Source organism: Myotis brandtii, unplaced genomic scaffold, assembly GCF_000412655.1.
Source record: "Myotis brandtii unplaced genomic scaffold, ASM41265v1 scaffold17, whole genome shotgun sequence".
Lineage (NCBI taxonomy): Eukaryota > Metazoa > Chordata > Mammalia > Chiroptera > Vespertilionidae > Myotis > Myotis brandtii.
Genome location: NW_005356259.1, coordinates 8,442,341 through 8,468,685, shown reverse-complemented (window position 1 = coordinate 8,468,685; position 26,345 = coordinate 8,442,341). Strand labels below are relative to the sequence as shown.

The 26,345-nt window shown below is 42.4% G+C and overlaps 1 protein-coding gene across 4 annotated transcripts in view; it reads left to right on the top strand.

The window, feature by feature from the left end:
• CREB5 (cAMP responsive element binding protein 5) overlaps positions 1-26,345 on the top strand; it is a 389,564-nt gene that overhangs the window by 78,344 nt on the left and 284,875 nt on the right. For all 4 annotated transcript variants that reach the window (XM_014537001.1, XM_014537002.1, XM_005862956.2 and 1 more), the window contains one exon: positions 4,113-4,234. In XM_014537001.1, coding sequence (XP_014392487.1) covers positions 4,113-4,234 — 122 coding nt within the window. The remainder of the gene's footprint in view (positions 1-4,112; positions 4,235-26,345) is intronic.

The window sequence follows — 26,345 nt, the reverse complement described above, 5'->3', positions numbered from 1 at the left end:
CAACAGGGCGGGGGGAGGGAGCGGTTATGGCCCCTCTCAGTCCCGTTCCCAGAGGCTCTGCTTCTCAGAACCCCAGGAACCGCTGCAAACCTCGGAGGGAAAGCTGCCTTCCAACTGATGCCAGACACTCCCGCTTCTCCCGTTTGGGTCCGAGTCCCCAGCGATTCGCCCGTATCTGGAGCTCAGAGTCTGAGACTCCCCCCTGACCGAAAACGACAACCGCGCTCTCAGCCACCAGCCCGCTTTGCGCGCGCACCTCCGCACCTGAGTTTTTTCCACACTGCGCCTCCTCTGAGCCTCGGTGTGCTGTTATTTTTCCTTCTAGTTGAAGAGTCTCTCCTCAGCCAGCCTTCCTGCGGTTCTGGGTGATGTCCGTTCCGTCTTTTAGTTGTATTTTTGAAGTGGTTGTTTGCGGCAGCAGTCTCCGGTGTTTACCTATGCCGCCATCTTGGTCTCTCCCAGTCTCACCACTTTTAAAAAGAAGAATCAAGTTTCAGGCTTTAGCTTTGTGCTTGACATTTAGACTTTGGAATAATCATGGTCACTGAGTCTGAAGCACTTGATGCTAGGCAGACTATGGACTGATGGGAAAACTTAATGAGTTACTATTTCTTTCTAATAGTTCTAGCCATATACTTGTTTTCCTTCCCAGATGCAATGTGGTACAGGATTTCCTATTGTATAACTGGTGGGTGAATTCTTAAATCATAGTGCTGTTTGTGGCACTCTTCCAGGTAGATATACAAGGAGTGTCTCCACATGGCCAGTGTCCTTTCCCTAGCTATCTACGGAGGCTGCAATTCTATGACAAAATGCTCCTTTTTTCAAGAAATAGATTCACCAGGAAGGTAACTAGGTATTGAAATATGGCAAATGTTACAAAGGATTTTTTAATCCCTCTGGTGCCAAATCTTCATTGTTCGATGGGTAAAGAGATCCCCAAGGAGGTGAGATGAGTAGAAGTGGTAATATTTCTCACGTGCACTGGCCCCAGGTGTCTCCTAAGAACATGCGTGCTATTTGCAACCTGAGAGAAGGTAACACGCAGATGCTTATGCAGTGGCAGTTCAGATTTACAAAGGCAGTAACAACAAATCACTGTCAACGCGGGTCAAGTTCTGACTCAAAAGTTATTTAACTGTCAGTTTCCTTTGGGGTTACCCCCCCCCCTGTCATTCAGATGGTCCTCACTGAAGTGGAAGCACTAAAAAAATGGCGAGCAAAAGTCCTTAAACAATCGTCTCAGCTCTGAGTTCCCACTGGAGTTCCTGTAAGTCCCTGGAGTGTGGCCTCCTGGACACACATTAGATATTATCCAACTAGAAAGCATTGGCCCCTATCATTCAGGATATGGAAATTGCTGCTGCTGTAACTAACCAGTGTATGCACTTAGTTTTAAATAGGGTGTGGTTTACAAGAATTTTAATTTATGGCCATGGACATTACCCACTTCAGGTCTAATTTCAGCTGGAACAGTTATTTGACAAGGCATTCATGTGGCTAAGAACCTCTGCCTCTTTTATTTAAGCTGCTGATAGATTTAGCTGTTCCCTTTTTGAAGATTTGCACATTTCCTGGCTTACTTGGAACTGGTACCATGTGGGATCAAAGACAACTGGAGACCCTGTATTAATTCTAATAAATGTTAAAACAAAAGTTAAGCTCCATTGTCTGGTTTCTGTTGTAACTGGAAAGAATGGCTCATTCACAAGAAGAAAATGAATAAAAAATTAGGAACAGTGTGCCTTATCTATTCCAAATGTGGACATAGATATCTGTTTTGTTTTTCTCTCACTATATCATACAGCAAAAAAAGTCTCATTTGGCAACAACTCTGGGGCCTTCATCTGGGTCTTCTGCTCTTGGGATGGGAGGAACCAACTCCATTTATAGCCCTGGCTCCCCTTTCTTGTTCCCTCGCTTTTGCTTCTATTGTTGTAGAGAGGCCCATGATGGCAGTAGCATTCCTGTCCCTGTGCCATGCTTCTTCAACCTCCTTTGCTGATATATGTGAGCATGGGCTGCTATTTGGCAATAATTTTGCTTTAGAGGAGACATAAAACATCTGTCAACTTTGCTTGGGGATTGGCCCCCGATGCTAGCCTGAACTCGATTTCATGGGCCATCTCCTGAACTCATCTCATTGTTCAGGACTTGGAGCCTCCAGGATGACTGTTTTCTCTCCCTGGAATCATAGTCCTCTACTTATAAATCTACAACAAAGAATCATAGGGGAATAAAAGGAACATAAAACCTGGAAAACTAAATTCCAACTGATGGCAAGTGGTCTAGTATTTCATTTTTCACATGTGATATTTTCTCAGGTTTTTTAGTCACCAAAAATGTTTCTGCAAGTTAGTAGAGAGTCTGTGGGATTGTAATACAGTTTTATTGTATGAGGGATTCAGTGATTCCCAGATATTTCAAAAGAACTGAAGATTGTTAGGATTATCATTTACTGATATGATTATGGAACCCAATTTCTAAATTTGGCCTGAGGTGAGTTTTAGTTTCCTCATAAGTAAAATGGGGAAAATAATTTTTACTTAGTGTGATTGGTGTGAACATTAATGGAATGGTGCATACAAGACACTTAGTACTATGCCTGGCTTGGAATAAACACTCAATAAATGGAAGAACATGTACACACACACACACACACACACACACACACACACAGTGTTTTGTTTCCACTTTCACGTCTTATCTACTTACACCTTCTATTCAGAAAGCCCCTTTATCTGTATATCTAGCCTTTATATCTGGCCTAATATCTAGTGCCTAACCAGCTGTTAGTTATATTCCCATTTAGCTGACCTTTAAATGGTCATATGTTTCTTTGGCCTAATGACTGTGCTGTTTGAAGGGAACCCATTACAATGGTGATTTTAGGATTCACAAAATCATGTAACTTTAGAACTTGATTTAAAAGATGAGGACTATGAGGTTTAGAGAACTGAGATAATTTCCCCTAGATCACGCACTTTCAAATCTAGATTTCTGGGTTGTCAGTGTTGTCTCTTACACATACAACAGAGTTCTTTGGAGCTGAGAGAGTCTGGTCAAAGCTCAGGATTCAGATTGAGAAGGGATTAAGTTTTTAGGTAAAAGAGGACTTCATAGTGATAAGATGGTTACAATTTGTGTGAGCTTGTTCAAGTTACTTAAATAATTTCTCCATTTCTAAAATAATATACACCCTACTTATCTCACAGGATCTGTGAGATCTGGAATATAGAGAATGTTGTGAGTAAATAGTTTGTAAAATGGGCAAATATTAAGTCACAAATAGTGGCTTGAGATCCTCCCGTTTTCAAAGTAATAAGTTCTCTAGACCAGTGGTCCATGAGGTCCGAAAGGTTGGCGATGGCTAGTTTAAGGAAACCTTTGTAGCAGCAGTCACCAACTGGTGGTTTGTGAGGTCCGAAAGGTTGGCGACCGCTGCTCTAGACAGTCCAAATAGGAAAGAAATTTTATTCCTTTTAAAGAATATTCTCAGAACATTCTTTTAGCTGTAGCAAAGAAAACTAAAATTAATTATTATATTTTTAATGGGTTAGGAGTTGAATGTATTTGACTTGGAACCTTTCATCATTCTCTATGACTCTCAAAATGAGAGAATTGCTAAATTGTCCTCCTATACGGAAAAGGAATTCACATGTCTGTGTATTTCTCTTTGTTTGGTATAAAAATCTACAAAATCCTTTTTCCTCCCAGCCCCGTGAAATTAGGCTTATCATGGGCTCAGCAGATTTTTTGGCTGATTTTAGTTAAATATTTTTTCCAGTTAGAAAAAAGTCATTCCACACATTGCAGTGTAATTCCAGTGATATAGACCCAGCAACTCAAGGGTGGGACCTCCCCAAGTTGTCTGGAGGGAGGCTTGGAAATCCCTTACCTACTGTAGCCAGCTACACACCATGTTCCTCCTTTGGGTTTTATGGCTTAATTTTCTTTCATATTCTCACTTTATTTAAAGGGCTGGGAGATTATAGGTGGCCAGTCAGCATCTTAATTAAGGTGAGGGGAGGGGAGTTGTGAATTGAATACAGGCTTTCCACTGGCTTTTGAGGAAAAGATCCCATGAATGATCACTCGGTCTCTGTTTTCAGATCAAACTCCGACCCCAACGAGATTCCTGAAGAACTGCGAGGAAGTGGGACTCTTCAATGAGCTGGATTGCTCCCTAGAGCATGAGTTCAGGAAGGCTCAGGAGGAGGAGAGCAGCAAGCGGGTAGGTTTGCTGGGATGGACACCTCGAGAGGTGCCTCCTCCAGCACCTGGTGGAAACTCTTGGTGGAAATGGATGGCACTGCAGGTTGATTGCTAATGTGGCCTGGCCCTTAAACAGTATTTTATCCATTTGCAAATGTCCGTTTAATGTTTTGTTTTAAAAAAGGATGAATCCCTGATTGTGATAGAACCTGAAGCTAGAAAAATCACGGAAAAAACTGATATCTGAAATACTAAATTCAAGCAAAAAAACAACAACAAACAAAAAACAACACACTATCTGATTCTTGAATCTGAGTCATATAAACTCACAGACATTTTCTGTTCAAAACTAGTTGTTTTCCTAAATATTTAATAGCAAGCCTTACAAGAGTCAGAGACAACAGGTGAAAAATTATAGCAGTATTAAAGGAGGTTTCTCTAATTTTTGACCCAGGTTTTAACTTTGATGTCTATAATCTGCCCAATAGATCTCTACCATGTTCACAGTTACTTCCTAGTTATATTATGGAACATCTGTTGTTATTGAGATAAATAGGTTAACTGGAGGTATGGAAAGTGCCTTTCTTTTTTTAAGAAAATCCACTTTATGAATCCCTCCAGAACATATTCAGTTTTATTGTAATGTTGTGCTGGCATTTTCCAATCACTTTATAAGATTAAGGAAAGGAAATGAAGTCATAAGTAAGTGTGATAATGAAGCATTTTAGTATTTTTTCATTGTTTTTATAGAGCATTATTGAGTGCCCAAAATGTACGAAACAACAAATTAGACACATTCCATGAACAGTCTTAAAATGTGAAAGTTGGTTGGCAGGAAGGACCAGCTAGGTTGTAATGGATTCTGAAGTTCCAGCTGTTCCATCCGGAGAAGAAATTTTAAAAGGCTCTGATGTTTTCCTAAGTGTTTCAAAACCTTTGAATCCTCCTCTATGTGAAATTTTAATAATCCCTCTCCACCAGGTTTTTCATGTCATGTTCTCACATCAAAATAGTCAAAGGCTTGTATTCAGCCCATACTGCTTTAGAAAAAAATCAGGAGAATAGGTGAAGGTTACAGTAAGAGGGATATAAAATCTCTGTCAACTCATTTTATTTGTTTATGATTAATTTGTCATTCATACTTGATGCCTCTATCCCTACCACCTCAGTGATAGGAAAGGGCCTTCTTTCTTTTTCTAAGCAAACACTTACTTAGCATTTATTTGCCAGACACTGTTCTAAGCACTTAAAAAATTAACACAATGAAAATAAAAGGTGCATATTCTATATTTCATTCCATTAGAAATAAATTTCTTAAGAAAAACAACCTATAAAAATAGCAAGGGAGAAGAAGAGCCCCAAACCAAACACTTGAGTAAATTTCCCCTGGTTGAGTAGTAAATTTAGCTCTCCTGATAGGCATGGCATATGTAAAAGACTGAAGGACTAAGTTAATTCATGCCTCAAGCTAGTCGAGGTTGGAGTTTTAGATTATACTGTACTATATGAAAGGTGTGTACGTGATTCATTCTGTCTTCATTTCTGATAGAGTGGATTTAACTGAAGTGGATGCCTTTGATTTTCCTAAAGACATTTACCAAGGACAGCTTTAGGAAGCCCATGGTAGGGCTGTGATTTTAGGTGGTCTCCATTATATAGTACTCATGATCTCCTATATGAAGTCCCGTGGGAGGAAATTCTTGCAGATCTGAATTCCAGGAAATAGTTTGCTCCCCCTGAGGAACTGAAATATTTTTTTTCTCATGGACCTGAGAATCATGTAACCGGTTCTGTTTCTCTTTTCGCTTTGACTGCTTGGTTAACATAAGCCAAATTTACTGCTTACCTTTGAGAACTTGGTAGAACATGGTCATGAGGGCATTTTACTTCCTCCAAGACTAGACTTTCAATTCCAGTTTATATTTCCTCTGGTCCAGATTTTTAATTTAAGAAACATTTTCATGCTATACATTTCTTTTATGAGTTGAAAAAGAGTATAAATAATTAAGCTTTAAAAATGAAGATAATTAGGCAAGCAAAGTTGAAAAAGAGGACTATTATAGTTGTATTTTCTCTTTTAAATATCGATCTTAGCCATGTGATGATTTCTTGATGGGTATGTACTGGTGGGGATCCTACAGCCAGATTTCCCCATGGTTTGGGGGCAGACCTCTCATCAGGTCACTGTCTCATACCCCCACGTCACTTGCACGCCCTGGAAGGCTGTTGAGGTATCCTCTTCCCTTGCCTTGTTCAAACCAGATGGGCCAAATCCAGCCTCAGGTACCGATGACTCCACAAGAGGGCACCTTCTTAAGGCCCATTGCATGGTGACTCGGTGACTCATCCAAATGGGCTGTATTGATGGCTTCTGCTCTAGCATTTCTTTGGAAGCAACAGGGTGGAGAAATGAGGAGGGGATGCTCTCCAATCTGCCAGTATAGTCTTATCCACCATTGGGCCACATTTCTCCAGCTACCAACATCCTTGGCATACTTCCAACCCCCGCTCCCACTTCATTTATTTGTTCCCTGCTTAACAGGTAGGAATACAGCTCTTTATTTAATGCATACCTGATTATACTGAGCGCTATGTTCTCCTTCCCTTTTGCTCCACATTCAGATAATCATTTCTTTTTCTTTCTATATCCACAGCTCTCTTCTGATTTTTTCCCCTCCTTGTCTTTTAAGAAAAGACTTGCATTCATTTCCTCAGCAAGTTTTGGTAAAGTGGAAGATGGATGAATTGATCTGGAGAATTTGCTTATAAAGTCTTGCTAGAACTTACTAAGTACTTTATACAAAATAGTTGAAAGATTGAGGTGGTCATTCCCTGTACCTTTAAATTTCTAGCTGTAGTTTGATCTAGTAAAGAGTAAATATAGAGTTGATCTTTGCTTCTCCCATGTGGCTGTACAATGGGGAAAATTATGTTCTATAGACTATCCCTAACACTTTTCCAAAAGTATCCCACTGTGTGCATACAGGGAGGACAGGCTAGAGGCAGGCCATTGCCACTAGAAAAAGCCCCAATGTCTATATCCATATCATAAATAGCAAGCAACACATTTTACATTTGTCTCAATTATCTGTGTTAGTGTAAGTTCAGAGTTTCAAAACTCTTTAATAAGAGACTTTGCCCCTTGGAAAAGCTTCCCTCACTAGCAGGCATCATAAATTTAAAGTTGGCCCTAACGGATTTGGCTCAGTGGTTAGAGTGTTGGCTTGTGGACTGGTCTTGGGTTCAGTTCTGGTCAGGGGCACACACCTCCATTGCAGGCTTGATCCCCTGCCCCAGTCAGGGTGCATGCGGATTTGGCTCAGTGGTTAGAGTGTTGGCTTGTGGACTGGTCTTGGGTTCAGTTCTGGTCAGGGGCACACACCTCCATTGCAGGCTTGATCCCCTGCCCCAGTCAGGGTGCATGTAGGAGGCAACCAATCAATATGTCTCTCTCACATCAATGTTTCTTTTTCTGTCTCTCCCCCTCCTTTTCATTTTCTTTAAGAAAACCAATGGAAAAAATATTCTCGAGTGAGGATTATTTAAAAAAAAATTAAACTTGCCTCTGGCTTACAAATCAGGCTAGTCCATGTCCTAAAACAGATGAGAAATTATTGTTCATTATTTATCCATTCAAGAAAAATTTTCAAGTGCCCACCACTTGCCAGGCACTGTGCAAGGCATTGGTGAATATACTATGGACTAAAGCTGGTAAGAAGAAGAAAATAAAACAATCTTGCCTTCATGTAACTTACTCCTAGTGGGCAAGACAAACAAGAAGCAAGTAAAGACAAGAAAATGTATAACTTGTCAGAAGATAAGTGCTAAGGAGAAAAATATGACAGGGAAGGGGCACAGGGTGGTGAGGGAGGGCATGGCTGGTGATTGGACATGTGGTAGAGACCTGAAAGAAGGAGGAGAAGGCCTAAACCAGGTATGTGTTGGGGAAAACAGTATTCCAAGTAGAGAACCAATAAGGAAATGAAGTAAGGAAAAGGTCTGAACATGGAACTTGGCAGAGCCCTCCAGAATCTTCCAATACAGGGTATTCAACTCTCCTCAGTGGCCAGCAATGACACAAGATCATGAGGCATGAAGATTCAAGTCAAGTATGGGACCCCTTTCAGTAATGCTGAATGGAGTCCAACAACTGGCAGTTGGGATGCTGATTTTGTGTTCCATATTAGAGGGGGAGAAAGATTATTAAAAAAAAGAAAGAAAGAAAGAGGAGGGTGAATTAACCTTTTACATTTGATTTATTTTTTATTAAGATTGACTAATGCAAATCTAGGAAGCCAGAGAAAGCTTCGCCATCTGATAACAGCTTTGTGCAAGTGTGTGTACCTGTGTGCATGTGTAAGAAAGGAAGGGGAGTTGAAAGGACTAGAGATTAACTCCTTTGTCTTCCTGAGAGAGATCTGACATCCCAGCCCAACGTGGTTAAAGACCCTGAAGATGAAAAGTGCTGGTATAAGTGCTAAGTGTTGTTATTCTCCCATAGGACCTAAATCTGACTCATTATGCTGATGCAGCAATAGCAAATTAGGACATTTCCATGCGCTAGAATTCCTACCCAAATGATGAAAAGTGCAGTCTATTCCCAGAGGGTGTTGACTGTTTAATACATGGGAACAAGGGACAAGCTACAATCTTAAGATCTTGCATCCCAGCTCAACAGGAGTCACAGAACAGGGCAAGGCCGGGTCAGTCTCAGCTCAGAGGAGTAGGCTGCTCAATCTGATTAAATTCTGTACCTGGAAATCATGTTACCCGACACCACCAGCTCTTGGGGGAGAGAGGATGCAGAGAGGGAGGCGCTTTGCTTTGCTTTGCTTTCCTACACAGTCTTGCTCTATCAGCCACTAGCTGGCCTGGCTGCTCTCTGGGGAAGGTGTGAGTGGCGCTGGATGGAAAAGAAAAGACACAGAATTGAGCAGACTTGCAACAGCTGCATGTTTCCCGTTGTGCTATGTTTTCTATGATATTTGTGTAAAACTATCCCCCTGTCCCCCAGAAGTCTGGAGGAAAGAATATCCTGAAACCTAAACTTGGTTTTATCCGAGTATTTAAAATGTCAGCATGCTTGTTAAATTGTAGTGGATGAGACTGTTTTTGATCTTTTTGGATTTTTTGGTTTTGTTTTTATCAGCATGGTTGAAAAGGAAATACCCACTGGCAATGTTATGAGAGACAACCTATTTCTCCCTCTACCCAAATAACTGGAAATCCTAACCCTTATAAGGATTTTTTTCTTCCCATTTTAGTACACTACAGCTTTCTCCTTATAGGTTTAAAATATGCCCTCAACTTAGGTGGAATTTGACACTGGAAAAGAGAAATTGACTTGGTCTTCATATCCCACTTCGGCAAACAACTAAACGGCCAACAGATAAACTGGAAGCTATTTCACGTGCCTTAGTTCCCCAGGATTTGGGATTAATGAAAACAGTCTTAAAAGAGATTAGCAAGAGTTGGCATCTATTTCCATATATGTCAATGACTCATGATGTGATCTGAGGCACTGCCTCTATTTTAAAATGGAGTGGGGAATAAAATAAACTTGTAGTTTTTGTTTTATAAAACTATTTTGTTTTGTGGAGAGTCAGAGTATCCTCAAAGCGGCAAAATGCATTGCTTATTACCTTGCAAAGAGTGAGCACGTCTATCAATATGTTTGACATGGATGACGAGGGAAGGCCCATGACTTAGAGGAATTCTGACTAAGAGGGGCACTGGGGGGTTGTCCCTCTCCTCCCATGGAGAATTTGTATATTTGGATAATTTGGACCTTAATGGATGAGTCCTCATGGCCTAAGTTCCACACTAAAGAAAACATGTCTTACCTCTTAAGGCTGAGGATCTAATTTCTAATGCTAAATCATTTGGCAGTTCATGGCTCTGCCTTCAGTAGCAGTGGTGGTGGCAGTAATTGCAGATGAATGTCTCTCTGCCTGTGAGTGGCAGGTGTTATTGTTCTTTGAGTTCAGTATTGAGCAATTAAGTTTTCTTGCCCTGGGTTTTATATATATTTGCTATCACATGACATTTATTCTGGCAAGGCAGGGGTCTCTCTTAAAAATATTTTTATTGATTTCAGAGAGGAAGGAAGAGAGGGAGGGAGAGGGGAGAGAGAGAGAGAGAGAGAGGGAGAGAGGAGAGAGAAACCAACCATCAATGATGAGAGAGAATCATTGATTGGCTGCCTCCTGCCCGCACCCTCCTAGGGATTGAGCCTGCAACCATGTGCCTTGACAGGGAATGGAACCATGATCTCTGGATTCATAAGTCTATGCTCAACCACTGAGCCATGCCGGCTGGGCTAGCTGAGGTCTTTTTGAATATTGGTCACAAGGGTCTCACAGGCTCAAGTCTGAGTTAGAAAGGTTTTAGATTTACTCCTGGCTGTGATGGGTATTCTCATAAGAGGTACTTGTTTCCACCTGGAGCTATGAAGTATAAGAGATTGGAATGGTTTTCCCTTTTTACCATATAACATGAAGATTGCTAGAGGAAAATGGACATTGATTGGCAGAACTTCTCTATTTGTGTTGAAGATTTTGCAGAATAAAACCATGTTCTCTTGCACCAGTATTTCCTGTTCAGTTGTGACTGAACATGGTAATGATCATATTCATGAGAAGCATATTCAGATGCACATATGACATTTTGAACTTGTTATTAATGATCACTTGATTTTGGTCCCTTCACTAACAGGGAATAATTATAGGTGGTTAAGCCAGTACTGTTGTCCCCATTTTAAATACAGGGGAACAAACTATCAGGAAAGACAGTTGATAGGCACTCACTAAGGAGAGCCGGGCAGGAGTGACATGTTCTGGCGTTTTCCCCACCTCTCTGTTCTGCTTCTGCTGCCTTGTCTTTTGGTTGTATCCACTCACAGGTGGTTTCTGTTTACACTTTCTCTTCAGAGAATTCACACATTCTCATAGCTTAACAACCAACTCCACCCAGACAATTCCTTTACCTATACATCTAGCCCTTATGTTGGACTTTAATATTTATCTCTAACCTCCAGCTGTTACTGACATTCTCGTTGGAATATAACACTATGTTTCGAACTCAACTTGCCCAGAACTGTCTTCAGAGTTTTCCAGCGCAAACTCAGTGCCACGTCTGACTCCCCTGGTTCTGACAGAGGCTAATCACTCACTCACCACAGCAGTCAGCTTGCCTCCCCCACCCTCCTGTGCCCCATTCACTCAGTCCAGTCAACTTTCCTAGGAAAGAGTCCTCATATCTTCTCTGTATTTTCCATTTCCATCACCTCAAGTCTAGACCATCATCACTTCCTACTGGGTTATTTATTGCTGCAAATTCCAAGAAAGTTTTTTGGCCTCCAGCCTAACTTTAAAGAAATGCTTCACATTAAGTATTATTGTAAAATGGAATGCATTTTTTAACAGAAATATTTAAAAGTTTAAAAAAATGTCTTCTTGAAGCTGCTTGCTGTCACTTGCAGTTAAAAGTTCCTTCAAATATTGCTACTGTTAAAAGGTAGAAGGGTTGGTGTGGGATGTCATAGGTATGAAAGAAAGTCCGTTGTTTGAAAGATGTTAAGTAAGGCCTTGATTCTAAAACATTCAATACATGGAATGTATTTTAAAGAACCAAAGCAGGGATGGGGGAGGGGCACTAAAAAATTGACCAAGAAAAGAAACAAAAAATAGCAAAAACATGGTGGAGCCCTGAAGTTCCCCAGGGACAACAATCAACCCAGACTGGGGCTGTGAGGACCTCTTGTTTGGCCCGCCTTCCCAGCAGGCAGCCTTACTGTAGTTGACAATTAGCCCAATTGAATTATTTGGCTGGGAGAATCTTCGCTAAAACAATTATGAAGCTCAGTGTTAAGGGCCCAGGAAGGGGCAGCTTTTCCCAGGAGGAGACTTTCTCAGCAGCATGATTTTTCTGTTCCAGGTTGGGTTGGGTTCTCAGCTCATTAAAATCACTTCTTACCCATCTGGAGGCAGGCAAACCAGACTGGGATTTCAAGGTATTAACCCAAATGGAATCACAACAGTGAATGGACGCTGTCTTCTGAAGGCATCCATGCCCAGCTTTGAGTATTCAGGACTTCCAACATACCAGATAGGCACAGAGGCAGTGTGTACCTGGGAGCAGGGGGCCGAGGCATATGCAGAGGAAACCGTGCTGTCCTCTGTGAGGCCCTGCATTCCCAAGGCAAGCAGGAAAACAGATCTGTTTTCTGGGCCAGATTAAAACAAAATGACTAAAAGAGGAAGCTTTCGTTCTAGGCAGAAAACACCCACCCCCAATTTGGAAAATTGGACCAAATGTTAGACGACACAGTGAGCATCTGCCTCTAAGAATTGGGTAAGCCTGGGCCCCTCACAGAGATGGGAGCAGAAACTGACATTGTAAAAAGGGAAAAGGAAAATAATATAATGGTTGCAAGAGTCCCTGCCTCCGTCATCTCATAAATCCAGGTGAACATTAAGAGCAGGTATGGGAGTGATTTGCTCTGGGAACCCTGTTTTTAGCATTTGTGTGTTGTTAAGTTATTTCCATATTGATAAGGCTGAGGCCAGGAACTGGGATTCCATGCATTCCTCCTGTCCAGATTTCCAGCACGTTGGCTGTCAACTCAAACTTGTGGTGCAATTACTGATTTTCACATCAGAACCCAAAGGAACATTTCTGTGTGCTTTACTCAACTACCCCCAGAGCCCAAAGGCCTAGGAAACTTTATAAAATGTCAGTGCGTTCCCTCTAAATTACTTGTACCACCTTCCTACACTTTCGGGAACTAACTATTCTGATGAACCAGAGGGGCTCACCAGCTGGCTGGATGAAGAGGTGGTCAGATACGCACAGTGTCACCCGCTTGATCCTCATTTTTTGGCTGGGATGGTCCTCGGATCCCAGGTATGATGAGCTATTGGCTGTGGTCTTTTTCAGAACATTGCTGGGCTTCCCTTTGTTCTTCGCTTTTTGAGATATAAAGGACTTTTTTATACATGTTTTTATTGATTTTAGAGAGAGAGAGAGAGAGAGGAAGGGAGTGGGAGAGATAGAAACATGAATGATGAGAGAGAATCATTGATTGGCTGCCTCCTGCATACTCCCTACTGTAGATCGAGCCCGCAACCTGGGCATGTGCCCTGACCTGGAATCGAACCATGACCTCCTGGTTCATGAGTTGCTACTCAACCACTGAGCCACACTAGCTGGGCTAAAAGGCTCTTTTTAACCTGTTTGAACTTCTGACTTTTCTGACAAGGCCAGTTCTCTCATTTGTTTCCAGAATCAAATAGAATGCCAGAAACTTTACTCAGATTGCCTCTAAGCAACTATTTTCTAATGAAACTCGTGTTGGTAAGCTTAGACTGCTGTGTAGGTAGATGATTTTTTAACATTTGACCTAATGGCGAATGTGAGCTGTTCCATTGGAAAGTTTTGGGCCTAGGCGGCGGGCTAGTCCCACCTGCCAACTCTGCAGTCATTGGCACTGTGGGGGCTTCCCCAGTCTTCTCCGTAAAGCCAGGCGAACCCCTATATTTTGGAATGAGTGTGGCTATAGCCACAGGCATCCCTGGGATCTGAGTTACGTGCAGAGTGCACCATCTGTTTTATGAAAACTCTGAAAGTTGATCACAGTGCTGACCAGAACGGCCTAAGTTGGTGCCCGGTGTGGCTTTGTGTTTGGGTGGGGGCTTATTCAGGCTCTGCAAGCAGTCATGTCCCCAAAGAAGAAAAACAGTCATGTTTCGGGTGGCTGTCGAATTGATTGACTACAGATGATGCTTCGCTGGGCATTTTGAAAAACATCTGCTCTCAAAGAAGTCGTCCCCTTCCTGGCTTCTCCCGGTGTGATTTGTTATGCACACAGCTTAGGAACTTTCTCAGAGGATTTATGAACATGAGACTATTGCTGGACTTGTTGGCACGGCTGCCTAGGCATTGCCGTCCTTTCCAGGTCGAGCCTACAATTGCAGAGCTCTAGAATCTGGAGTGTGTGGGAGCCCCACCCTTCTAGCCCCACTTGGTTGGTGCCCAAGTAGCTGGAAGGAAACAAGGCGGTCCAGAGTCCTGGAAGCCCTTTTTGCAGTGGATGTGCCCAAGTGAGATATGCACTATGATATCTCTGTGCTGTTCTTTCCCCGGGAAAATGGACTCCAGCACTTCCGGTGTGATTGGCAACAACCCAGAAATGGGCTGTGGAGAAGTAATGCACAGTGTTGCCCGGATTCAGGACAAGGGCAAGAGATCAAGACTCCATTCCACCAGTCTCTAAAATCATGCGTGACTTCACTTTCTCACTGGTAGCTTATAACCTTGGAGTTAGAAACATACGTAGTTCCATTTGTGGAGATCTGGAAATTAGAAAATAAAGCTAGTTCCCAGGTAGATGGTGTTACATTCACATATTATGTCAGCACTCACTTTGGATGTTCTTCTGATGTTGACTGAAAGAATCGTCCAAAAAGGGGTCTTAGGAACAGAAATCCAAAGTCCACATTCACAGAGACAGCAACACAGTGGAGACCTCGCTGCCAGAAAGAGCGACTCATCCCTGCACAGCAGGAGGAGGGGAATAGCTCCTTTTCCAGGTCTCTGTTAGAGTTGTCTTTATTTGTATCACAACAGTGCACCTACAGGAGCACATGATTAGGCAAGGTGGGCATTCCGGGCTATGAATATTCCTCATTACTCTGACCATCACCTAGGATCACCTACAATGTCCAGTTCAACACCAGCTTTAGCAGACATCTGCCGCCCCTTGATTGTGACAGGGATACCATGGATTCGCCCATCTGCTGGGTGTGAACTTAGAGTTGACTCACCATTAGTGGTGAGAGATGTGTAGGGACCAAAATACAATTGATGGCGGGAGAGAGGAGCGGCTTTGACCTCATTAGTGCTGCTCTTCTAATGGCTTGAACACTCCCAGACGACAGCTACCAGAGCACTCCTCACCCGAGCCACTGCGCTTTTCACAGGCAAAACAATTTGTTAACAACCCTGATGTAATAGTCCAAGCACGTTTTCTCTTATGAGATTTTACATTTTTCCCATCCTACAGTCTACTGCCTTTTGACAAAAATCTCACCATGCCACAGCAAACCTGCCTAAATCATGTAGCATCACCTGTCGTTATAAAGGAGTAGCGAGATCTCACACTTGTGCTTTGGTCAACCTGATGTGACCGTGGAGAGAAAGGCCAGAGAGGCTCACAGAGAGCAGGGCACATGGGTGTTTCTGATCTCTGCCTGAGGCTGCTGTTAGAAGGAGGGGAGTGAATGGAGCTCTGTGTGTTCTAGGAATGGCTTGAAAGGAAGTTAGCCACTAAAATGCTTTGCTTAGATGCTTTGTGGGGGATTCGTTCAGCTCATCCTCCTAGACTTCCTGGCTTTTTATCAGGCAGTAAAAATACCACTCCAACAGAGCCATGCCCCATGAGTATGAAATGGTTGACTGGGCAGTTTTCAAACATCCACGTACGACTTATGAGCTCACACATTTTCCCCGACTTCCTGCACCTTCCTTGCGAAGTCGAGGCACTTCCTTCCTCATTCCTTGCCCAGGGTGTTTGTGAACTCCTTCACTTTCAAGTTTGCCGCTGAGACCGTTTGACATATTAGCCAGCTTCAGAATGAAGTACGGGAAAGATGACTGATATTTGCAGTCACCCCTCCTTGGCATGGAAAAGAAGAAAAAGACCCAGTCTGATTTTTAGAGTGGTCCTCTTTTTCTACCCCCCATCCCCTGGCAGAGGTAACCTGTTCCTCCTGCCAAATGCCTTTCCCAACAGCTGTTTGGTGATTCTGTGTCACTGGGCTCATTGTAAAATCAAGCATATCCTTTTAATTACCTGTTCATATTTCAGCGATGCCGAGCTCCATGGCACAGAGAGAGGGGATAAACCTTCATTATAATGGATTTTTAGTAAGACTATCTCTGAGATAAGAGTCCTAAATCTTGGCAGCCTCTATAGAGCACACACTTTGTGCTGCACACAAATTCCTGGCTCCCCAGAGCCGTGCTATAAATGGAGTGCACGGTCCAGGGCTGGGTAATAAGATACTGCAGATACATTTGAGAGCAAGGTGCACTTTTGCTTTATTTATGAAGATAGACATGCTGGTTGAGGGCTTAATCACAGCTGATAAATCATTTTAAGAAAGCCTATTAGAACCATATGCTGATTTTTTGCATTAATATAGTGTGTCTGTTTCCAGTCTAATAAGACAGGGTTTTCTCTCATGCTCTCCGTGTCTCTCCAGCGTGCACTATTTATCTGTTTAAGTGGTATCACTTGTGTGGGGGCATTTATCTCTTTAAGAGGTACCATTAATAAAAGGATGTGAAAGGAAAGAGGCGAGGAAAAATGAGTGGAGGCGCCCATTGCTAGTGCCTGTGTGTAAGTGCATGTGCATGTGTGTGTGTTTATGGTCTGACAGAGGAAAGAGTCAAAAAGCTGAGAAACGGAAACATCTCAATTAGAGTTTCGGAAGACCATGGACTGGTCTTCCCTGGGCATAAGGTAGTCATTTCAGCCCAGGTGGTTATAATACTAGAGTAAAAGATTATCTGAATAGAGGGGTGTGTGTGTGTGTGTGTGTGTGTGTGTGTGTGTGTGTGTGTGTGTGTATGTGCACTAACATTTTGGTTACCTCACTTCTCCCCAAGCTAGAGGTCTGCCCAGGAACAGGTCCCAGAGCTCTCTAATGAGAGCCATATTGGGAGTCCAGATCGGAGCCAAGTTCTGTTTATCACTAATTGCAGGGGTGCCTTGCAGATCTTTTCTATTATTTCCTGATTATACCCCTGCTCTTTTTATGATCTTGCCAAAATTCAAACAGTAATAATTGCATGATTTATTGTTTATTTATAACCCCTTCTACTGCGTCCATCGCTGTATTGAATAGATTTTAAAATAGCAATGGCTTTTCCTAAATGACTGGGTTTCTTTTACCTTCCACCGAGAAGTCATATGTTTCTGAATCTCATTTATCCCTTTAAGACTTACTGGCTTCTTATCAAACAGCAAATACCCCTCCAACAGAGCCATGCCCCGTGAGTATGAATGGCTGACTCGGTGCAGCTTTCAAATGTCTGTCTTCTTCAAAGTGCTTCCATGGTGCTCCTTCCCAGAGTGCTGGGCTTCTGGCCATACAAGTAAGGGTCGGAGGGGAAGAGGCAGGGGGGTTGCTGTACAGAGAGAGCTTGTGTGCCAGGAAGATGTTTCGGGAGAGGATATAATTTATCCTTTATGATTGCATCCAGGTTGGATTATATGACTGCTAAATTTCTTTTCAACTTACAGTTGCCATGATTGTCTGAAAACAATGTTTAGAGAGATGAGCTAAAAGCCTATTTAATACAAATGTGGACATAGTGGGAAAATATGCCACCAAATTATTAGAAATGAGATTATAAGTGAGTAATAATAAAATCACCACTGTTTATTGAGTTTCTACTCTTTGTCAGACATGGTGCTAGAAGTTTTGTTTATTTTATTCCCTGATCATCACAACCATTCTACCAGATAGATATTTTACCCTCATTTTACATAGTAAGGAGTTAAGGCTGAAGAGATTGCTGAAAGCCACAAAGCTCCAGGGAGTTACAGGTTCAGTATTTGTACACAGGACTGTCTGCTGGAGAATTTGTGTGCTTCCCACTACTTCAGATGGCCTGTTCCTATCTTTATTTCTTAATGGTACATGTATGTTTAATACATGCTCATTTATATTTTTAAATGTGCAGTGGATGCTTTACAAAACATCAAGCTGAGCTTGACCTGCACAAATAAGAAAAAAAACACACACAAAAAAACCTTGGCTGTACCCACTCTATCCTAGTCTTTAAAATTCTCCTCTGTGCTCAGTAGGTCTCCAATCTCAGCTCCTCCGTGTTCCATGGTTGTGGCTGCAGACAGTATGGCTGACCCTGAAACCTCAGGAAAAAAAGGTGGTTGCTCACTATGATGCCTTTTTCAATGTCACCAAAGGCATGCAGTTCACTATGACTGGTCTATTCACCAAAAGGCATAATTCCAGTTCCAACCCAGTCATGGGACAGTCCTCCCAGCTGTAGTGTTTTGGGAGCAATGTCCTCTTGCTATGGGACATTTCTTTCCATACTGGTCCTAGTGATCACTGATTTCCTAGAGTGAAATGAACATTGGTTGAGTGGAGCTTATTTGGAGCCTACATTAGATTCTAATAGAGTGCTATTTGCTGAATGACTGCCTCAGGAGAGCACACTGGGGAGAACTTTGCTCTGATCTCTTAGGGCATTGCCTTGGGATTCAGAGGGTTGCTCTTCCACTCTTTCTGGGTGTCATAGGATTTTGGGAATTAGCATCAGGAGTAATTGGCATATAGGCTGTGCTCATGCAGGACCTAAAATGATTGAAGATGAAAAATACCTAATAATATAGTTATTAGTTAATAGCTATACTGTGTAGAATATCTTCATCTAAAAGCAAAAAAGCTTTGAATTAGATATTCAGCTATTCATTCAATGAAGTTTTATATATGTCAATCACTGGGATATCATAGGGTCAGTCAATAGAATATCACTTAAAATGCCAGCACTTGAAATAAAGTGTGACAAATGTTTTGCATCCTACAGTATAATAGGGCTAAGCTAAGGATTCCATTCCCTAATCTCCTGATCCAGTAGTGTGTGTGTGTGTTTGTGTGTGTGTGTGGTGGGGAGAGTGGTAGGTGTCAGTAGTGGTCTTGGTTAAGTAACCTAATATTATGAGCCTCGTGCTTCTCATCTGTACAAGGGTGATAATAATTACTTATCTCATAGGGTGGTGTTGATGATAAATGAAACCTATGTAAAGCACAGTAATGTGTATGCAGTGGAGCTCAGTCATTCTTGTTCTTTTCTTCACTATACACATACCTGAGGATGAGACTTCTATGTGAAATCTGGGATGGGAAATTAAGAAAATATTCTATGCCGGTGGTTCTCAACCTGTGGGTCGTGACCCCCTTGGTGGTCGAATGACCCTTTCACAGGGGTCGCCTAAGACCATCCTGCATATATATTTTCATGAGACTTCTATGTGAAATCTGGGATGGGAAATTAAGAAAATATTCTATGCCAGCGGTTCTCAACCTGTGGGTCGTGACCCCCTTGGTGGTCGAATGACCCTTTCACAGGGGTCGCCTAAGACCATCCTGCATATCAGATATTTTCATTATGATTCATAACAGTAGCAACATTACAGTTATGAAGTAGCAACGAAAATAATTTATGGTTTGGTCACAACATGAGGAACTGTATTTAAAGGGCCAGAAGGTTGAGAACCACTGTTCTATGCCCATAATTTCCCCAAAATTTTAGGTGGTAGTTTGGATTCAGAAGTCCCTGTCGTCACTGCCATGGGCCAACAGACTAAAACCTTCCTTTAGTCTCTTGGCCTAAACTGTGGCGGGTTTAGTGTCTATGATCTATACCCAGCAGAAGATAGTCTTTCTGTTGTTACAGGTGATTCTCATATAAATCAAAAGTCAGGGCTTCCCTAATTTTTCCTTTCCCAGCCCAGGTAATGCAGTATACTCACTGTTTACTTTTAAGAAGGTTTGACAGATGTTGGCTAGGCTGACTTCCAGGTCAGAAAAAATGTTTAAGGATGATTTCTTCAGAGTAATAGATGTTCCTGTGAGACAGATCTAAATTAAATCTTAACATTTTTAGAACAGGTTCACCTATTCCTTAGTTACCCACAAAACCGTCTATGCCACCAACACATCTCACTGGCCTTCATTGACATTTGAGTAACTTCCTGGAAAGATGTGCTGCTCTTAGCGTCTGGGTGTTCAGGACTACCAGAGTTTTAGTTATTTCAGAACATTGTTGGGAAAGAAAAATAAACTTTCTCTTTGGGCAGATCCACCATCAAGGCTGAGTTCATAGCTTGGTCAAGCTTGGCCTGATTGGAGAAAACAATCTGCAACCACCTGAGCTGGCCATGCTGGAAATTTCAAGGCCAGTTATGCCCAAAAGAGGTGCTGCCTGCCTGCCAGTCCTGATCCACCTGGGGTAGGTGTTTAGGAGAGAATATTGCTTCATGCACAGATCCACACAAACTTGGACCACAGCTCCATAACCATACAGTTCATTCATTCTTGATTGATTGTTGTTGTTGCAAATGTTAGATGCTCAGTAATACCCTCCATTCTGAATTTGTATATAAACTAGAGGTCCGGTGCATGAATTTGTGCATGGGTGGGGTCCGGCCAGCCTTCTCTGATGGGGGCCCATCAGGGCCGGGCCAGTGGGGGTGGGGGAAGGAGAGGGGACACAGGAGGTTGGCTGGCCCTACCCCTAATCGGGGTGGGGGGCCAATTGGGGCCCGGGCCACGGGCAGTTGGCAGGAGGTTGGCTGCACGCCCCGACCCCAATCAGGGTGGGGGGGCATATCAGGGGCTAGGCCGCCTGGGGGGAGGGGCCATTGGAGGTTGGGGGGGTTGCTGATCGGGGCCCCGATTGGGCCGGTTGGCTGCCACAGTGTGCATCACAACAACTTGTCATTCTGTCGTTCTAGTTGCTTGTCTTTTATATAGATCATCCATACATTATTACTTCTATGAGAGCAGCTATTGAACTTCTGGATATGTATTTTATGGCCCTTACAAAAAATGGGAATATTGCAAAATACTAAATTAGTGATGGTGGCACCACCTTCAGTTTTCCACCTTGTATCAGAGGAGAGAGCAACTTGTCAGGGAATTAGAGCTGAGATGGGACATACACCCTGCCCCTTTTGTGCCAACCTGGTTAGTTTCAGTGGAACAGGCATGAATGGGCTTTTCCATTTTCCAAGCACAAGTTTGAGACCATCAGAGCCATAGTTACCATTGTTCCTTCCTAAGTAGGAGCTGAAAGACCAACTTTCTGCCCCAGTGAGCATCTGTCCTCTTGTCAGATATCCAGAGATCAGTGTCACACAAGTAATTCTATTTCAGTGTTTACCAAAATGCCTTCCTTGGGAAACTACTCCTGCATCAGAATCACCAGCATAACCAATATCACTCAGGAACTCTCTAAAAATACAAATTCTGGGGCCCACCCTAGACCACTTCGGGAAGTCAGGGTGTGGCAGGTTCCAGAGTGAGGCTGATGTTGCTGGCCTGGAGATCACACTTTGAAAACCACTGTTATAAGAAACCACTGCTCTAGGAATTCCTTTATCAAATATGTTCACTATCAGTTTAATCTTACCCTTCCCTTGGGTTAACAATGGACATTAGCAGTTTAGAAGCTTGAAGAAGTCCGTCTTCAATCCACCATTTTTCTAACTTATTATTGACCACTGAACCTTTATTTCTATGGAACAGCCACTAACATCCGATGGAACCATGATCCCTTAGAACCTACTTTGTATGACTGTAATGGAAAGAGCTTAAGATATCCAGACTTACTGATTATGTGGCTTAACCAAGTCACTTAACTCCCCTGAGCTTCCATGTCTCTCTACCTTGCAAATTTATGTAGGGTTTAGGCAAAATTACATGTGAAGTTTCCAGCACATTGCCTTATATGTAGAACATACTTAATAAATGAAAAGTATGTTTTGTTTAGTTCAAGTGAGAGCTATGTTGACACTTGCCCCACCCATTCTCTCTTTGAATGTACTGACACTTCCGGACATCTACAGTGTGTCCAAAGATTTCTTGAAACCTTGGGGTCCCTAGTTTCTGTCTGTCTTCAGGTGAGCAGATTTTCCCAATATGAGTTATAATTGAGTCAGCACTAATTGATCAGAAATTATCAAGGGGAGTATTTTCATGGTGACAAAAAACAACCAACAGATAGTTGTTGAGGATGCAGTGACATCAAGAAGGCTTAGCATTTCAATTCTAAATTATGTGAAAGTAGTTTATAAGCTTCAATGTGCTATAAAAGTGAGCGGTTGTGATGATAATTACTATTACCTTGACAAATGTTTTAGGTTAAAAAAAAAAGGCTTGCCACTACGGAATAGGCATGTTTCTCATTTTTCAAGGAAGATTATGATATTTATTTCCCATCTTTGGCCACCTCTGACCATTATCCATCTCAGAATATCTTTGGGCTGGGACCTCCACAATTTTCAGGGGCTGTTCTGGGTCTGTTGCTTCAAGACTCGACCCCAGAGAGGCAATGAGAGGGTAGAGCATCAAATGACTTTGCAGTAAGTCTCCATAACCAAGGAAACAGCCCAGTTTTTCTGAGGCAACAAACTTAGAGGTGGGGGATGTGATTTATGAGGAAAGGCAACAGATTCCCGGTTCTTCTATGTGAGCAACTCTAAAGCCATGGTCTGGCACACACAACTGGTTTCCATAATATTACTGTGTGACTTGATGGTTATATCCCCAGACCAGCTGGCCCCCTGGAAGGAGCTGGGCTGCAGAAACCCCACCCTAGAATGCAGGCAAGGGGTCGAATGACTGGGAAGCTCAGCTCTGGCAAAGCCTGAGGCCTCAGGAGTAGATGCTGAGGCAGGGAAAGGAGCATTCTCAGCGTGGCTCCCTGCTGGGAGCCCTGTTGGCAGGCAGAAAAGGGTGGATCAAGAAAGTAGGAAAGGAGTGAGGCAAGAGGAAAAAAAAATTACAGATGTCCCAAGTTTCCACAATTTTATCAAAATATTTTCCATGACTCATCTTGTGACTTTTCCCAAAAATTTAATATGATAAAACCACTGCCCTCAGTATAATTAAACTGCAATTACCCAATAGTACAAGGGTGGTGCATTTTAATCAACCTCGTCATTCCCTGAACCACCCAATCCAAGGTGGGGAAATTAAAGAATGAATATGTCGCTCTTGCTTCTTCCATCCTGTCTCCCCTAGCCCCGTGGTCCTCTACAAGGGAGAACAAAACAGAAGGCATTCCAGAATAATTTCCTCCCACTCAAAAGTAGTGAAATAAAGTGAAAGCTGAGTAGAGGGAGCTGGAGGACTATGGTTTTTTTGCTTGCTTGTTAATTCAACCCAACTGCAAGATTAGTTTGGCTCCAAAACACTTTGCATTACCTTTCCATATATTAATCTGTAGGTAAGTTTCCTTGATGGTGGGGGTATTTGGGAAACTTGATAATGACACTATAGCTACTGCTAACTGAGCACCTATCTGCCAGGTGTCTTACTAACATTTTCTCTTATCCCCATTAAGAGCTCTTTGAAGCAGGTTTTAACACTTACAATTTTACCAATAAGAAATGAATCTCAGCCCTGACAGATGTAGTTCTGTTGGTTGAGTGTTGTCCCATGCACAGGGAGGTGGCCAGTTCAATTCCCAGACAGGGCACATGCCAGGGTTATGGACTTGATCCGCAGTAGGGGGTGTGCAGGAGGCAGCCGATTGATGTTTCTCTCATTGATGTTTCTTTCTCCCTTTCCCTTCCTCTTTCTAAAATCAATAAAAACATATTTTAAAAAATTAATCTCAGAAATTCAATGCCTTGTTCTTAGTCCCAGTGACAAAGCAGGGATTTAAACTCAAGACTAACCAATTCCCAAAGTCCCCCTTGATGCTGAAAGGGGTGGTGGTGAATGTAGCAGGAAAAAAAGCAGTTTAGAGTTGCTGTTATTGCTTTTAAATGCCTACAGACTGTTTGTCACAGGCTCCCAATCCACTCGACCCTTGTTTTCCTCACTATGCCGGATGAAAAGGGTCATGCCTGACCTGGAAGGTGTTGAAAGGCCTGCCGCTGCGTGTAGCTCATCGAAGGAGACAAGGTTCGCCATTGCTGTGACCTGGGAAGGTGCCGTGGTCTAGCTGGACCCCTCTGCAGTCACTCAGAGGTGGCTCAGGCAGCTGTCCAGACTGCACCAAGCCATAGCCAATGTCAAGGGTTCCTAACATCCAAGCAGGAAACTGTGACTGAAAAGCTGAAAAAACATATGATCCCATAAAAAGTGTCCTCTGGGGAAACAAGTCATTAGTCAGCCTTACTTATTTATTTTTTCTTCTTGCTGCAGAGTTCAATACATACAAAGGAGCTGTGATTATCATATAAAAGGCTATGCAAAATCGCCCTCCCTGTATGATGCTGAAGAAAACTTTACCCTGGCCCTTTGCCACAGTGAGCTTTGTTTGTGTTCTTCAGATGCAGAATGCTCTGACCACAGTTGTGATGGCCCAGTCAGAGCACAAGTGTGTCTCAAAATAAACAAGCAGACTCTCCAGCATCCCCTCTCATCTCCACCCTCACTTCTGCCTTTTATCCTGTCTGATGACTGAGGCTGGAGGAGCGGGTGGCAGTGGCCTTATTAAGACAAGATCTGCAGGAAAAATGTGCTTAACGAGCTTAGGAAATACCTCGTGGTCATGAAAGAGTAATACAATTTCCGCTTTCTTGGACGAGATCAGGAAACCCTGACTGTCCACTCTTCATTTTTGCCAGTTTTACTTGGAAATGTGCTTTTTAAATTTTTTTAATGGGTAGCAGGAAAGAGTTTCCATATAATCTTTTGAGGAAAACCCCCAAAATCCACGGATGCAATAGAACCACTCCTCCTTGTCCTTTAGAGATATCTTGGTACTAGACATGTCTAGTTAGTCTTCCTACCATCTGTATTAGATTCCTAGACTTGTGTAATAAAGTACCACAGACTGGATGGCTTAAGCAACAGAAGTTTATTGTCTTGTAGTTCTGGAGGCTAGATGTCCAAGATCAACGTGTGGGCAGGGTTGATTTCCTTATGAGATTTGTGAGAGAGGATCTGTTCCAAGCCTTTCTCCTAGCTTCTGGTGGTTTGCTGGCAGTCTTGGGGTATTCCTTGGCTTGTAGATACATCACCAGGATCTCTGCCTTCATGTTCATATGGTGTTCTCCTTTTGGGTATGTCTCTGTTCAGATTTCCCCTTTTTATAAGGACACTAATCATATTGGGTTAGGGGCCCAACATACTCTCTATCTTAACTCATTATATCTGCAACAACCCTATTTCCAAATAAGTTGACAAACTGAAATACTGAGAGTTAGGTCTTCAATAATATGAATTTGTGGAGAGACACAGTTCAACCCATAATGCCATCTGACAGACTTATCCATATTCTCTTTACATTGCAATTCTGAAAATAGACCAATAGTGAGGGTTGTTGAGACCTAACTAAAAACTGAGGCTAAAACTTTATCAGTGGAAAACTACTGGTTCAATTTGAGACTACAGTATTTGCTTGTGAAACAGGTTTTGTAGGGTTTGGAGGAAATTACTTTCACGTAGTGAGGACACCCAAATGGTGCTATGGAGAAGTCATGTGGCCTCCTGTCCCAAAAGCTATCTGAATGACCCATCTTGGAGCAGATCTTCCAGCCCCAGTCAAACCTTCAGATGAGTGCAGCCTCAACAACATCCTGAGTTAGAAGCACTCTGCTAAACCACTTGAATTGCTCACCTAGAGAGACTATGAGCTTACAAATGTTTATTGTTTTTACACTACTAAGTTTTGGGTGGTTTGTTATGCAGTGGTAGAGATCTAATACAGTTCCTGGCACCGCAACCCTGGGAAAGTCCATCTGTCCCTATGTTGTGAACAGTATCATCCTGACAATATCAAGTGGAAAAGGGTCTCAGATCAGCAGTGCCTCAGCCCTTTGGGTAAGAAGGTTTTCTGTTTGTTTATTTTTGTTTTTTAAAGACATTTAGGAAAATGTACTGTCAAGGTGATTGAAAATAGATTTATTTATTAACCATGAGGCTGATGGACCACTTAAGCAGCAGGAAGAGCACAGAGTTCTGAGCCAAACTAACTGTTCACATCCCAGCTTTTACCAATTATGCAGTCTTGGGGAAGTTAATGTACTTCTCAGCCTTAGTTTCTCATCTGTAACACGGGATAATAATAATAATAGTATCTAGGTCATAGAAAAGAATTAATATAGGCAATAGCTTAGAGCTGTGTTTGTCACGTGGTAAAAATTCTCTGTTTTGGAGAACACATGGGGTGGGATGATAATTCTTAGGACATACAACAGGACAGTTGAATTAGGTAGGATGCATGCTACAAAGACAGCCTTTCAGGAAATGTGGACTCGGAACTTAAGTGATGAAGGTAAGACCATGCTTTTATAACCTACTTTCCTCAACCTTTGTAAATACATAAACACAGTTTTAGGAGGACAAGTAACTGTCCCT